Here is a 16,797-nt window from a genome sequence, read left to right as displayed (position 1 = left end):
GGTATTATCTGGATTTACTAATTTCCTTTGAAACCCACATCTACATAAGTCAAGGATTTGGGGGGAGAACTCCAGACCTTCATGTGAGCCTGGGAGAAGGCCAAGTCTGATGGAGGAAATGCTGAGGCTTTAGAAGGTCTCTCAGCACTCTCCTCTGCACAGTGACCCATAAGCTGAGCAGTGGAGTGAGGAGGGAAGGACACTCTGGACTCTCAGGCTTGGGGAATCTCCTCAGGATGTCAGGCTCCTGGATGCCTGCTGTGTGTCTTCAGACAGCCCTCATCTCATAAACCAGCAGATCCAGAACTCCCTTGGCAGACAAAGCCAGAGGATACATCACTAATGTTACCTTTATCCCTGCTTCTTTCTATAGCTCATGCCTGGGAAGTGAATGGCTGTGAAAAATGTCTCTTCAGTGACTGAGTTTATCCTTATGGGATTAACAGACCAACCTAAGCTCCAGATGCCCCTGTTTTTTCTATTTTTGGTGAACTATCTGGTCACCATGGTAGGGAATTTGAGTTTAATTAATCTCATTTGCTTCAATTCCCACCTTCACACCCCCATGTACTTTTTCCTCTTCAATCTCTCCTTCATAGATCTCTGCTACTCATTTGTCTTTACCCCCAAAATGCTCATGAGCTTTAATTCAGAGAAGAATATCATCTCCTTTGCAGGATGCATGACTCAGCTATTTTTCTTCTCCTTTTTTGTTGGCTCTGAGTGCTATGTGCTGACAGCCATGGCCTGTGATCGCTATGTGGCCATCTGTAAGCCTCTTCTGTACACCATCACCATGTCCCCTCAGGTGTGTTCTCTGCTGATGTCTGCTTCATATATGATGGGTTTTGCTGGTGCGATGGCTCACACAGGGTGCATGATGAGGCTGACATTTTGTGACTCCAACATCATCATCCACTACATGTGTGACATCTTCCCCCTGCTCCAGCTCTCCTGTAGCAGCACCTATGCCAATGAGCTCGTGTCTTCAATTGGTGTGGGCATAGTTGTCATAGTTTCTAGTCTCATTATCTGTATCTCTTACACTCTGATTATTTTCAGTATCCTTCACATGTCATCAGCAAAAGGCTGGTCCAAAGCCTTCAGCACCTGTGGGTCTCATTTAATTGCTGTTGGTCTTTTCTATGGATCTGGGCTGCTCACTTATGTGAAGCCATCATCTGCTGGGTCTTTGGGACAGAAGTTTTTCTCAGTGCTTTATACTAATGTGGTGCCCATGCTGAACCCCCTCATCTACAGCCTGAGAAACAAAGATGTCAAACTTGCTCTGAAGAAAACCCTAAAGAGAATAACAAAGAGAAGAGAACCAGTGGTGCTGCCTTAGTTCCTGCCTCCATTGCTGTGTCTTTTTCTCCTCTTCCAGTGGCTCCTCATCTTCTTCCCATCCTTCTTTTGCATCTCTTCTAAATTCTCACGTGAAGACTATTCAGTCTAATGTCTTTTTTTTTCACTTTTCAGTGTAACCATTTATTCTTTCAATATGTACATTTTATTTATCCATTTCATTTCTTAAGTAAAAGTTAATTGTGATCTATAATGTGCTCCACATTCATTACAAATATTCCTGAAAGGTAAGTCTCCTCTTCCTGTTCTCTAGTTGAGGAAATGATTTTGTGTCTTGATCAAGGTCACAGAACTAATGTTGGAGAACCCAGTGAAAGAAAAGAAAAGGAGATTGTAAATGATGGGAGAGAAATTCTGGAGAGTGTCTGAGAATGAGCCTGAAGGTGAGGTTGTCATGAAAATGATGCCTTCAGCCAAAGTGATTGTAGCATTGAAGGGATTGTCAAACCCGAGATATGCACATGTCCCCAGACAGGTTTGATTTCAGAGGAATCATCAGGACCAGCCACAAAGTAAGGTTTAGTCACAATGTTGTTTATAACAGTGATCATTTCCTGTGATGGTTAGGCCACAGAGTTTGGGGACAAGCCTCCCTAGTGAGGTATGCCACCATTTTCATAGTAGTATGAGGACTTTTAAAAAATTATTAGATATTATGCTGTATTTTATATTTACTTGATACCAAAAGTTAAAGTTATTCATGATAATTAATAGTGGTAAGAAATAAGCTCCACAGAATCTGCTTGCTTTGTGTGATACACAGATAATTCTGCCCACCACTTCTTCAGTGTGATTACTGTCATAGTTAAGTATGTCTGTAATTTCTATAGGTATCATCAATTTTGAAAGGTTTGAAAATATTGGTGTTTAAAAACAACCATAAAATATAATAAAGCTTGTTAAAAACATTTAAATCTGATTAAAATTACTTCTAAGAGAGCAAAGCATCAAATATTTACAGGTATTATAATATTTTTCTCACCATCACAATTCTTTTCAAAACTCTGACTCCTCAAGCAGAATCTGAATGCATACTATCTACTTCTATCCTTTTATTTTGCAATGCCCATTAAATTATTTCATTCAGTAGCTTACAATGGGTTTGGATCTTGCTCTAAACACATTTTTTTTAAATTTCAGTCTTCAGCAAAGATATAAAATAAGGCATAGATTATCCATGTCCAAATTTTTGTCTTAACTGAAAATGTCATGTGAATTAAGACATAGCACACTTGTGATCTGAGGACTATATCATATTCATCAGCTATCCCTGGTAGATTGTGATTAGGCAACAACCTGGCTCAGTTCTGGGAACTCAACAGGTTTATTTCACAGGTTAGCCTACAAAATGTAATCACTTTAACTTTTTAAATTAAAACTACATTTTATAATGTTTTAAAATAAAATTGTTTAAATTGAAACTTGCTTTTTGAAGTTAATATAAATAAGAAAACTAGGTACATTAACTTTAGATATATAAGCTCATTTATAGTTACTGAATGCTTGGAAGTTTTGCATCTGTAAATTGGGGAATTTTTTGAATCCATGGGTTTTGGATAATATCTTATTGTTATATTATAGATATTTCATAAAGTGTAGATGTTGTCTGAAATGACAGCAAACAATGTCTTTAGAAGGCAGGAATAACAATGAGTCAACAATGCACCCACTGGTCCATTCAACAACCAAACCCCAAAGGTCAGGTCTAGCACCTGAAGACCTGCTGTAGCAGGCACATGCAGCAGGGGCAGCACCCATGTAGACAAGTGCCCATGGGGCTGCTGAGGGGCCCAGGAGCACAGTGTGCAGCCTCAGTTGCTGCAGTGTTTTTTTTTTAAATTAAGATTTATTCACACACCATACGGTCATTTGAAGTATACAATCCATTCATCACATTACCATCATATAGTTGTTCATTCATCACCCCAATCATTTTTTAACATTTTCCTTTTACCAGAAAAGGTGAAAGCAAGAATGAAAAAAACAAGAGTAAAAACAGAACACCCAAATTGCCCCCCATTCTTCCTTTAGTTTTTTTTTTTTTTTTTTGCTCCCGTTTTTCCACTCATCCATCCATACACTGGACAAAGGGGAGTGTGGTCCATATGGCTTTCCCAATCACATTGTCACCCCTCATAAGCTGCATTGTTATGCAATTGTCCCCAAGATTCAAGGGTTTTGGGTTGTAGTTTGATAGTTTCAGGTATTTACTGCCAGCCACTCCAATTCACTAGAAACTAAAGAAGGTTATCTATATTGTGTGTAAGAGTGCCCACCAGAGTGACCTCTTGGCTCCTTTTGAAGTCTCTCAGTTGCTGCAGTCTTAGTGATGGGGGCCAGGCTGGGGGACCTGGTGGTCCCTGCTCTAGGAAGAAGCCCCAGTCTCAGTCTCCCCATATCAGACACTTCTCCCCACTTACAGCTGTTGTGCAGTTTTAGTGGCATCTACGCTAGATGCAGTGTGACTGCTGTAATGTTGCATGGGTTTTCTGCAAATTAGGTCTTCTTTGTTATTTTGAAATATTTGAAATTAAAAAGTGAAATTTGATTCAAAATTGGTTGAACATTAAATCTGTGAACAAAAGAAAGGATCTTTTGTGGTATTGAAATAGGATTTCAATTGTAAATTTTTGGATTTTTTTCACAATTCTGTGTATATTACTTTTGCAGTCATGATTTCTTATAATTGGTGGGTGTAAAAATGTTGTGCTTATAATATTAAGAATTTTTAATATTATTATATTGTATTAAACTCACTGTTTCAATACACAAAACATGAAAAAAATTATCTTCAGAAACAAGCATAAATTTTCATTAAGAATTCTGACTATGCTGTATTTGGAAATAGCAAAGAAAAAAAGAAAATTTTCAAAATTCCATTTCAAGTTACAAGGTAGATAATATTGAATTTTGATTCACTGTAATATGGTATATAATGAATATACTAATTTTTAAAAATTTTACCATCTAATATATCATTCATAGTGAAAGGTTCTCAAAACACACTTTTATGGTTTAATGAACAGTGCAAGAAAATCAATGTAATCCCTTCTTAGTCTATAAAATAAAATACTGCCAGAATATTAATATTTTATTCATTATATTAAATGGTTTATACCCAAGAGATGTTTACATCCCAATCACCTAGACCCAAAATTCCAGATAGGTAAATTTTTGAATAGTTTATTTAATCAGTCCCATGTTTTACCTTTTAAGTTTTATTCTAGTAATATATAGGACTTACATTTTCCCCTTTTTTACCACATGCACATATATAATTTAATGCTCTTAATTACTCTCTCAATAATGTGCTATGATCATCACCATCGATTTCCAAAACTTTACAATCAATCAAAATAGAAATTCTGTTCAAATTAAGTATTAAATCCCCATTTTTTACCCCCAATTCAGTCCGTGGTACTCTGTATTCCAGATTCAAACTCTGTGAGTTTACATATTATAATTAGATCATATAAATGGGATCATACAATGTTTGTCTTTTTTGTCTGCCTATTTCCCTCAGCATGTCTTCAAGGCTCATCCTTGTTGTCGCACGTATCAGGGCTTCATTCCTTTTTGTGATTCAATAATATCCCATTGTATTTATATATCACATTTTGTTTAGCCATTCATCAGTTTGTGTCTTTTTAATAGTATCTGTTCTAGTGCATGTGAAATGATATTTTATTGTGGTTTTGATCTCTAGTGATATTGAGCATATTTTCACATGCTTTTTACCTGTTTCCATGATGTAGGATTTTGGAATTTTGATTTGGATTGCATTGAATCCATAAGTCATTTTGGGTAGAATTGACATCTTAAAAATATTAAGTCTTCCAATCCATGAACACCAAATGATCTTCCATTTATTTATGTCTTCCTTGATTTCTGTTAGCAATGTTTTGTAGTTTTCTTGATACAGGTCTTTTACGTCTTTGGTTAAATATATTCCTAAATATTTGATTCTTATAGTTGCTATTTAAAATGGAATTCTTTTCTTGGTTTCTTCCTCAGATTGCTATTTGTTAGGGTATAAAAACAGTACTGGTTTTTGTGTGTTGATATTATTTTCCACTTTGCAGAATTCATTTATTAGCTTTAGTAGCTTTGTTGTAGATTTTTGGGACTTTCTTTATATAGGATCATGTTATCTGCAAATAGTGAAAAAATTTACTTCTTCCTTTCCAATTTGGATGCCTTTTAATTCTTTTTCTTGCATAACTACAAAATCCACTACAATGTTGAATAACAGTGGTGACAGTGGTCATCCTTGTCTTGTTCCAGAACTTACAGGAAAAGCTTTCAGTCATTCTCCATTAAATAGGATGCTAACTGTGGGCTTTTTTATATGCCCTTTGTTAGGTTTAGGAAGTTTTCTTCTATTCCTGTTTTTCTAAGTGTTTTTATTAAGAAAAGATGCTGGATTTTGTCAGATGCTGTTTCAGAATCAATTGAGATGATCATGTGGTTTTCTCCCTTCCTTTTGTTAGTGTGGTGTATTACACTAATTAATTTTCTTATGTTAAAACACCCTCGCATACCTGGGATAAAACCCAATTGATCATGGTGTATAATTCTTTCAGTCTGCTTTTGGATTTGATTTGCTAGTATTTTGTTGAGGATTTTTGCATTTATATCCGTGAGAGAAATTAGTCTGTAATTTCCTTTTGTTGTCGTATCTTTATCTGGCTTTGGTATAAGGTAAGGTTTGCTTATAGAATGGGTTAGATAATGTTCCCTCCTCTTCAAGTTTTTGAAAGAGTCTGAACAGTGTCGGTTTTAATTCTTCTTGGAATGATTGGTTGAACTCAAAAGTGAAGCCATCTCAGAATGATGTAGCCTTTCTGGAGGACAGTGTGGTGGTTCCACAAGAAGCTAAGTATGTGGGTGCCATAATGTCCTGCAACCTCATTAGGGGGCATATACTTGGAAGATCTGAGGGCAGGGACATAAATGGACATTTGCACACTGGTGTTTATGGAGGCAGTATTCATGATTTACAATGGATGGAGGTGGCCTAAGGCTACATTGACTCAGGAACAGAATGGTTAACTGTGGTGTGTGCATACAATGGAATATTGAGCAATGGGGAGGAAGAGTGAAGCTGTGAGGCCCACAATGCAATGAGGTGAATGGATCCTGTAGACAGAATTTTGAGTGAACTACGCCAGAAACAAAGGCAAACATTATAATGCCTCACCAGTATGGACTAACTACAATGTGTAAACTCATAATTGAATCCTAGAGCGCAGCTTATTTGGGGAATGCTTATTGTTTTGGTTCCTAAATTGTAAGTTCTCACAGCAGTCCCATCTGTTCCTGAACTGTAACTGCTATCTCCAGATTTGGAGACGCTGATCCCTTTGTGTATAACCTGGTCAATCCCTGGAATTTTGGGTATCTGTGTGACACCTGATATTCAGAGCTAGAGCTTGGCAGATATGAATGTCAGTATTAGTGCATACAGCAACTGGTAAAAAGCTTAAAAAGAGTCCAGACTTCAATTAGAGATGTGAATGAAGCAGACCTAGTTAGGACTAGGGTAAATCAGGCCAAAGGGTAAAGGATGATACTATGTTTTGAAACTTCAACTTCCATGTGAGATCAAGGGAAGACATGTTTATTTGGTGCAGGATCTATATTTTCTAAACAATTAAACTCATACAGTGTGTTCAAATACCATAATTACATGGAACTTTGAATAGGAAGTGAGACCTAGTAGGTTTGTACAGATTAGTGTGAAATAGTGGCACATCTGAAAGTAATTTGGGCAGAGAATAAAAATATATATACAGGCCCCCCTGAGGAGCTGGGGGAAAATGCAGAAGTGTTGGACTTCCTCATCTGGATTTTTGCTGATGTTCTCACAAACAAGGAGGACTAGCTGTTTGGTATACCAATCCCTCTATTTTGGGGCCTGCCCTTATGACCCTCATTACTGCAAAGGAGAGGCTAAACCTGCTTATAATTGTGCCTAAGAGTCTCCCACTGAGTACCTCTTTGTTGCTCAGATGTGGCCCTTTATCTGCAGCTAACCCAACTCTGCAGGTGAAATCACTGCCCTCCCCCCTAAGTGGGACCTGACTCCCAGGGATGTAAATCTCCCTGGCAATGCAGAATATAACTCCTGAGGATGAATCTGGACCTGACATTGTGGGATGGAGAACATCTTCTTGACCAAAAGGGGGATATGAAATGAAACAAAATAAAGTTTCAGTGGCTGAGAGATTCCAAATGGAGTCATGAGGTCACTTGGGTGGGCACTCTTACACACTATTTAGATAACCCTTTTTAGGTTTTAATGTACTGGAATAGCTAGAAGTAAATACTTGAAACTATCAAACTGCAATCCAGTTGCCTTGACTCTTGAAGATGATTGTACAACAATGTAGCCTACAAGCAGTGTGATTGTGAAAGTCTTGTGGCTCATACTCCCTTTTTCTAGTGTATGGATGGATGAGTAGAAAAATGGGGACAAAAACTAAATGAAAATTAGGGTGGGGGGTGATTTGGGTGTTCTTTTTTACTTTTATTTTTCTTTCTTATTTTTACTTTTTCTGAACATTTGAAAATGTTTAAAAAAAAGATTGGGGTGATGAATGCACAACTTTATGATGGTACTATGAACAGTTGCTTGTACACCATGGATAATTGTATGATATGTGAATATATCTCAATAAAACTGAATTAAAAAAACAAAAAACAAACAAACAAAAAAAGTGCAGCCATCTGGTCCTGAGGTTTTTCTTTGTTTGGAGAGTTTTGATGATGCATTCAATGTCTTTATTTGTAACTGGCCTGTGGAGCTCTCCTATTTCTTCTAGAGTCTGTGTAGGTTGTGTGTTTCTAGGAATTTGACCATTGCATCTAAATTGTCTAATTTTTTGGCATACAGTTGTTCGTAGTATCTTCTTATGATCTTTTTTATTTCTGTGGAGTCAGCAGTAATGTCTCTTCTCTCATTTCTGGTTTCATTTATTTGTGTCTTCTCTTTTTTTCTTTGTCACTCTAGCTAAGGGTTTGTTGATTTTATTAATCTTTTCAAAAACTGACTTTTGGTTTTGCTAATTCTCTCTATTCTTTTTTAATTCTCAACTTCATTTATTTCTGCTATTGTCTTTGTTATTTCTTAAATGTGTATTTATTCTTAATTGTTGAAAGGGTTATTCACTGTGTATAGAAATCTAGGTTGACAGTTGAAAGTATTTCCTTAATTGTAGTTCAGAGAAATTCTCATGATGTTTCTTCAGTATAGAATTCTCTGAGATTTTTGAAATCTTGAAAATTTTGAGCCATTAATATTTAAAGTATTTTTCTGTACTCATTTATTTTGGAATCCAATAATACATATGTTATACCCATTGAGGTTATTTTTTTCTCTCTGTGGTTCTGTTGCTATTCCTTCAAGTTCCCTAATATTTTTTCCAATATCCAAACTGTTGTTAAGTCCATTTAGTGAATGTTTTTCAGACATGATATTTTTCATCTCTTTTAGTTCTAATTTTTTTGTTCCATGTCCTTCATGTCTCCACTCAGTGTGCTATTTCTTTCTGTTGTGTTATTAAACAAATGGGATTCATTGGTAATAGGTATTTTGTGGTCCTCATCTAATAATTGAAGAATATATCTCACTGCTGTGTACATTTCTACAGAATAACATTTTACTCATTGAAAATCACATTTTCATACTTCATTGAATGTGTGGTTTTACACTAGTTTTGAATTGTGTTTTCTGTTATTTAAAACAAAAAAGTTGCAAAACATTTAGGTTGAAATTGTTCATTTTAAAATGTGATTTTAAATAAAGTCTATTGATTGATGCTTTGCCTTTATGGTTGGTGACAGAAATGCAAACTCATTGTAAACATTTATTGCACTCGGGCCAAAAGCTTAGATAGGAAGAGATGAATGTCTGCAGTTTGACTTTTTTGTTTCTCTGAATCCTCTCACTCTATGTTTGCCTCAGCTTCACAGGCTTTCCCCAGCATTAGAGGTAGATTTAATAAAAGTCCAAAGTTTTTTCATTTGGAAACACCAGAGTCCTAACTTACATAACACCATTGACCTAACCAGCCCAGTATTATGCCTCTGATGATGGCAAGGAAGTGTGGATGTCCCCACTGATGTCAACATTACAGACTAGAGATGTGTTACCAGAAAAGCCATAGTTTTCCATCATATGTCTCAATGGATCTTTTAACAATAGTTTGTTCAAAGATATTGAGCCATATAAATTTTCAGTTAGGGCATTTAATTTTTGGTATAATTACTTTTTGTAAAATATACACATTTTAAGTATATAGTTTGATGGCTTTTTAAGCAAACACCCATTCAGTTTCCACCAAGAACATGATATAGACACCTTCCATCATACCAGAAAGTTTCCTCTTTCCCTTTTGCAGTTAACCTTCACAACATAACTCAGGCATACATCATTTCTATCATTATATATTCATTTTTGCCTATTCCAGAACTCATAAAAATGGAGCCCAACAATGTCTTCTTTTGCGTTCAACTTCTGTTACTTGAAATGCTTTCTTTGTTATTGCTAAATTACATTCTGTTGTATAACTACATTTTAATTTGTTTATCCATTTGTTAGTTGATGGACATTTGGATTATTTCAGAGTTTGACATTATTACTAAAGTCATTATTAGTTCATGTGTGCAAGTCATTTTGGAGTTATATTTTTTCTTTTTCTTTGGAAAATATCTGGGTGCTAAATTGCTGGAATATATGGTATGTATATGTTTCACTTTACAAGAAACTTCCAGAGTATTTCCCAAAATAATTTACTATTTGATATTCCCACAATTGATGTGGGTAAATTGAAAATTTTTTACATCTTCTCTAACCCTTAATGTTATTAAGTTTTGCAATTTAATGATTCTAGTAGCATAAAGTTATGAAATGGAATCTCTCTGTGTATATATGTGGGTGCTTTCCAGTTTTCTTTTATTTCAGAATAATTTACATGGAGTTAAGTTCATATTTTTATTTTGAAGTTCTATATTGTTTGTTAAGCATAGGTGTTAGAGTTATCATTAGTGAAATTACAGGATTCCCTCTGTTCTGGTTTGCTAATGCTGCCATTATGCAAAATACCAGAAATGGATTGGCTTTTATAAAGGGGGTTTATTTGGTTACAAATTTGCAGTCTGAAGGCCATGAAAATGTCTGAATTGAGGCATTAACATGAGTATACATTCACTGAAGGAAGGCCAATGGTGTCCAGAAATCCTCTGTCAGGTGGGAAGGCATGTGGCTGACATCTGCTGATTCCAGGTTGTGTTTGAGCTCCTATCTCAGCTCCTGTGCATTCTTCAAAATGTTCCTCTTGGGGTATTTGTCCTCTCTTAGCTTCTCTGGAGCAGACTCTGGGCTAGCATCTCCAAACTTTCAGCAAAAGTCTGCTTTCAGTGGCCATCTCCAAATATCTCTCAACTGCTCTTCAAAATGTCACTCTCAGACACTTTTAGCTCCTTCTGTTTGTACGTTCTTTTATAGAACTCCAGTGATTAAATCAAGACCCACCCTGAATGGGTGGGGCCACGCCTCCCTGGAAATAATCTAATCAAAGGTATTACCCACAGTTGGGTAGGTCACATCTCCATGGAAACAAACTAATCCAAAGATTCCAACCTAATTAATACTAATTTGTCTGCCCCCACAAGATTGCATTAAAGAGCCTGGTGTTTTGGGGGACATAATACATCAAAACTGGCACATTCCACCCCCTGGACTTTAAAAGAACATGATATTTCCACATACAAAACACTTTTATCCCATTACAATATCAAAAAAACTTAAATCATTTCAGTAACAATAGGTAAGTACAAGTGTCAGTTCTTTTTAGAATGTTTGGGAAAATTTCCCTGTGAACCCATCTGGCACTGGAATTTTCTTTACAGGAAGATTTTGATTATTGATTGGATCCCTTTACTCTGATTGGTTTGTTGAGGTCTATTTCTTCTCAAGTCAGTCTAGATTGTTCATGTATTTCCAGGAAATTGACCATTTGCTCTAAGTTGTCCAGTTTGTTGGTATACAGTTGTTCATAGTATCCTCTTATAATTTTTTAAAATTTCTTTAGGATCCATAGTAATGACCCCCCTCTCATTTCTGATTTTGTTTATTTGGGTTTCTCTCTTTTTTTTATTTTGTCAGGAACTAAGGGTTTGTCAATCTTGTTGATCTTCTCAAAGAACAAACTTTTGGTTTTAGTGATTCTCTCTGTTGTTTTTTTGTTCTACACATCACTCATATCCTCTTTAATCTTTGTTATTTCTATTCTTCTACTTCCTTTAGGGTTAGTTTGCTATTCATTCTCTAGCTTCTTCAATTGTTCAGTTAGATCTTTGGTTTTAGCTCTTTCTTCCTTTTTAAGACATGCACTGTATTAATCCATCTCACTGCCTTTGCTATATCCCATTTTCTCATTTTCTTTGGTCTCCAGAAAATTACTGATTTCTCTTGCAGTTTCTTCTTTAACTCATTGATTGTTTAAGAGTGTGTTGTTGAATCTCCATATATTTGTGAAAGATCTGTTTCATTGGTGGTTATTTATTTCCAGCTTCATTCCATTCTGATCAGAGCAAGTGCTTTGAATAATTTCAATCTTTTTAAATATATTGTGACCTGTTTTGTGCCCCAGAATATTGTCTTTCCTGGAGAATATTCCATGAGCACTAGAGAAGGATGTATATACTTTTGCTTTGATATGCTGGGATCTGTATATGTCTGTTAGGTCTAATTCATTTATCACATTTTTAAGTTCTCTATTTCTTTATTGATCCCCTGTCTGGTTGCTCTACCTATAGAAGAGAGTTGTATATTGAAGTCTTCCACTATTATTACCAAAACAGCTATTACTCCCTTCAGTTTTGCCAATGTTTACCTCATATACCTTGTAACTCCTTGATTGAGTGCATAGACATTTATGATTGTTATTTCTTCTCAGTGAATTGTTTTTTTATTAATATATAGTGTCTTAGCTTGTCTCTTATGACATATTTTCATGTAAAGTCATTTTGTCTGATATTAGTATAACTACCCCTGTTTTCTTTCAGTTACATCATGGGTGGAATATTTTTTTCCATCCTTTCACTTTCAGTGCATTTGTTTCTAAGATGAGTCTCTTGTAAGCAATATATCTAATGGATCATATTTTTTAATCCATTCTGCCAGTTGTATCTTTTAAATGGGGAGTTTAATCTGTTCATATTCAATGTTATTACTGTAGAGTCAGTACTTGAACGAACTGTCTTATACTTTGGTTTTAGTCAGATCTATCTTTTTCCTCTCTCTTTTTATCTGTTTAATTACCTTTACTTATATTCTTCAATTCTGTGCCATTCTCCAGGCCTCTCTCTCCTGTTTTTTTTTTCTGCTTACTGAACTCCCTTTCATATTTTTTGCATGGCTGGTCTCTTGTTAACAAATTCTCTCAGCATTTGTTTGTCTGTGAAAATTTTAAAGTCTCCCTTGATTTTGAAGGACAGCTTTGCCGGATAAAGAATTCTTGGATGGCAGTTTTACTCTTTCAGAATCTTAAAAATGTCATACTACTGCCTTCTTACCTCCATGGTGCCTGTTTAGTAGTTAGTAGTTAGTCTTATGCCATTTCCCTTGTATGTAGTGAATCACTTATCTCTTGCAGCTTTCAGGATTTTCTCTGTCTCTTTGGCATTTGACAGTCCAATTAGTATGTATCTCAGAGTGGTTCTATTTGTATTTATTCTATTTGTAGTACATTGGGCTTCTTTCATTGTGGAAAGCCGCCTCCCGAATCGGGCCTAGCGTATGTGCTGCAGCCTGCTCTAGAGTTACCCCCGCCCATCGAGTGAGCCAAGATGGCGCCTGCATCCTGTTTCCGCATAGTGACGCATGTATCCGCCACCCGCTCCTACCAATCGAAATCCTGTATACGCGATACTAGCCTAGAAGCTTATTGGTTGTTAATTGTGTATAAAAGGTCTTACCCGGACGGGGTAGGGTGAGACAGCCCACAAGGAGCCGTGCCTGACGGCCACATCGAGGCTGCTCTCCCACGAGGCGCCGTGCCCCGTGTGGGAACCAGTAACACAGAATGTTCATCTAGCTGTAGTAAAGGGCTTGCTTTCACAACTGCCGTGTGGTTCGAGTCGTGATTCATGACCAGGTTAGTTCGCGCAGTCTGCATCTCTCTCTCTCCTTCCCTGTTTCCCCTCGCCGGCCGGGAACCGGGGACCGAGCGGGGCAGCGCCGGACAAGTGGTGGCCCGTACGGGGAAGCTCCTCCTCCTGCCTCGCTCTCGACGGTCCCTCTGTGAGGAGAGCAGCGCTGCGCGTCGAGCTTACGGCGGACTTCCCGCGCCTGATCAACGCGAGAAGGTGAGTGCGTCTTATTACATGATAGTTAGGGCCCGTGGGTTTTCAGGTGACCCCGGGGGACTCGGAAGAGCTCTCCGAGTGACTGAAGTATAGTGCCGACTGCAATCATGGGGCAGTCCGGAAGTTCACCTCTCTTAGCTCCCTTAAAGAACCTTTTGAAACAACGGGGTATCTCGGTCAGGAAAAGCTCCCTTCAGCGTTTTCTTGATGATGTTGATACTTTTGCCCCTTGGTTTGCCTGCACCGGCAGCCTTAGCCTACCCTCTTGGATGAAGCTCGGTCGCGACATAGACCGAGCGCGCCAGACGGGCGTGTGTATGGACCCGATTCTAGTACCCATATGGGAGACCGTCCGTGCGGTCCTTGAACTAGAATCGGCTACCGGCCTAAGCCCGTCCTCTGTCTTGCAAGAAGCACGGTGCGCGCTCCAAGAAACCCAGTCAGTTTCGTCAGCGGACGGCTCCTGTAAGGGCAAACCGCCGGAGTCCAGTGACTCTGACTCAGAGTCAGATAGCGATACTGACGAGAAGGCGGAAGCATCCCCGCTAATTGAGTGGGAGGAGCCTCCCGCCACACCCGTGCGGCCTTCCGCCCCGCCAATGTCTACCGCTGCACCCCCAGGGACACCCCAGCTCCCAACTGACGCCTTGGGCGGTCCCACCAAAGGACCTTGCCGAGAGCTCCCTCTAGTGGCCATGCCCAGTAAATGTAATTATCCTTTGCTGCCAGACCCGGAAACCCCGATGGGTCGGTCAGGGGAGGGGCAACCTTTGCCGTACCCCCCGCCCGAGTATACAGGCCCTCAGGACCCTTTGCCATTAGGTAGTGGTGGGAGACATTTCTGGAGATGGAACCCTTTCACAACATTTAGACCTTTTGGCATGCTGGGTGGCTACCAGCCACTTGAGCCGCAGCCAGTCTCAGAAATGTACCCGGTTATTATCAATCCCCAAGGTGGCAATCGGCACGAATCATATGATTACAAACTATTGAGGGAATTGAGGCAGGCCGTCCATCAGTATGGCCCCAATGCCCCTTATACCTTGAACATGATCGAGAACCTCTCTGCTCTAAATCATACACCCGCAGATATTTTTCAGCTAGCCCGTGCTTGCTTGCCATCAGGCCGATTCATAGATTGGAAAGCATGGTTTGAGGAGTTAGCTGAAGAGCAGGCCGCAAGGAATGCGGCGGGGAGACGTGGCGGGTGGAATGCTGACATGCTGTTGGGGAGAGGCGCCCATGCCCAGAACCAAACGGGTTTCCCACAAGAGGTCTATGCCCAGATCTTCCGCTGTTTTGTGGGTGCCTGGAAAAAGCTAACAGGTGAGGGAGAGGCTCAGGCCTCACTCAGCAATATACACCAAGGCCCCACAGAACCATTTGCGGATTTTGTAGCCAGGATGCAAACCGCAGCTGAGAGAATCTTCTCAGATCCAGGAGTAGCAGAGACTGTGGTTAAGCAAATGATTTTTGAGCAGTGCAACAAGGAGTGCAAAGTTATCCTGGCACAAAACAGAGCAAAAAATTTGACAGAGTGGGTCAGGCTCTGTAGAGATGCTGGCAGCCCTTTAACTAATGCAGGTCTAGCTGCCATGCTAGCCAGCTCCCTACAGGTGGCTACAAAAAGCCCGAGAACCTTAGGGGCAAAGTCTAACGGGTGCTATGGCTGTGGCCAATCAGGGCACTTTAAGAGAGATTGTCCCAATAGACGTCAACCCCCTGCCACTCAACGGTTTGGCGAACCAGGTGCAGCAACCAGGCCGTGTGGCCGTTGCCACAAAGGCCCCCACCGCGCAGAAGACTGTAAATCGGTTTTCGATGCGCAGGGTAGACGCCTCTCTGGCCGCCCCGAGCAGATTCCAAAAAACGGGAAGAGGGGGTCCGCCCTTTCGACGGACCCCCTTGCATGCCATTCGACAACACAGGATCCGATCAAATTCGTGCGTCCCCCGGCTCAGCAGGACTGGACCTCTGTGCCACCTCCAGACTCGTACTAACCCCCTCCATGGGTGTCCAGTTAGTAGGGACCTCCTTCAAGGGGCCCTTACCGGCTGGTACTGTAGGGCTCATATTGGGAAGAGCATCCACGGCCCTGAAAGGATTAACAGTTATACCAGGACTTGTAGATTCAGATTTCACAGGCCGTGCCCAAGTTATGGTTCAATCTCAGCGGGGCACCTTAGTCATTGCAGAAGGTGATAAGCTGGCGCAGCTCCTGCTCTTACCCAGCTTACATGCAGTCTTTCCAAGCAGAATCAGACAGAGAGGGGAAAAAGGGTTCGGATCCAGTGGAGCGATTTTTGAGGGACTCCATATGTCCCTGGAGTCTCGACCTATGCTAACCATTAAGGTGCAAGGCAGATCTTTCTTGGGCCTGCTCGATACAGGGGCCGATCGGTCTATCATAAGACAACAAGAATGGCCCCCCACCTGGCCAACGAGCAGGGCGGAAGAGCCCATTAGAGGAATAGGCCAAATTTCAGCGCCCATGCTCAGTGCAGCTGCCCTTCATTGGGCCGATGAAGAAGGACACCAAGGCAGTTTCCAGCCTTATGTATTAGCCCTGCCTGTGTCTTTGTGGGGAAGAGACATTCTGACCCAAATGGACGTTACTTTAATTAGCGGCTACTCCCCAACCTCTAAGCGACTGCTAAAAGAAATGGGGTATACCCCCGGCAAGGGTTTAGGAGCTTCATTGCACGGACGTGCGGAGCCTATACAAGCTGCCCCCAAGTCTGACAGACGAGGCTTGGGTTTTTCATAGGGGCCACTGAGGAGAGATTCCCACCCACACCTATAAAACTAAAATGGAAAACCGAGGCTCCGGTGTGGGTGCCTCAGTGGCCCTTGCCACAGGAAAAACTTGCAGCGTTGCACGCCCTAGTATCAGAACAACTAGAAAAGGGCCATATCGCCCCTTCCACGTCACCGTGGAACACCCCTATATTCGTAATAAAAAAGAAATCTGGTAAATGGAGACTGCTACATGATCTAAGAGCTATTAACGATTGCATGGAGCCTTTAGGGCCCGTTCAGATGGGACTGCCCCTCCTCTCG

The 16,797-nt window shown here is 39.8% G+C and overlaps 1 protein-coding gene across 1 annotated transcript; it reads left to right on the top strand.

Annotated features, from left to right (window-relative positions):
* Window positions 1–391: 391 nt before the first annotated feature.
* LOC119537731 (olfactory receptor 143-like) lies at window positions 392–1,345 on the top strand. Its single transcript, XM_037840272.1, has one exon. The coding sequence runs from the start codon at window positions 392–394 to the stop codon at window positions 1,343–1,345; it is 954 nt and encodes a 317-aa protein (XP_037696200.1).
* Window positions 1,346–16,797: the final 15,452 nt, after the last annotated feature.

This window comes from Choloepus didactylus, chromosome 6 (genome assembly GCF_015220235.1).
Source record: "Choloepus didactylus isolate mChoDid1 chromosome 6, mChoDid1.pri, whole genome shotgun sequence".
Taxonomy (NCBI): Eukaryota; Metazoa; Chordata; class Mammalia; order Pilosa; family Megalonychidae; genus Choloepus; species Choloepus didactylus.
Note: the sequence above shows the minus strand (reverse complement) of the source record. Positions and strands in the feature narration are given on the sequence as shown.

Coding starts and splice junctions, on each gene's coding strand:
- LOC119537731 (XM_037840272.1), top strand. CDS start 392: ATGGCTGTGAAAAATGTCTCTTCAGTGACTGAGTTTATCCTTATGGGA.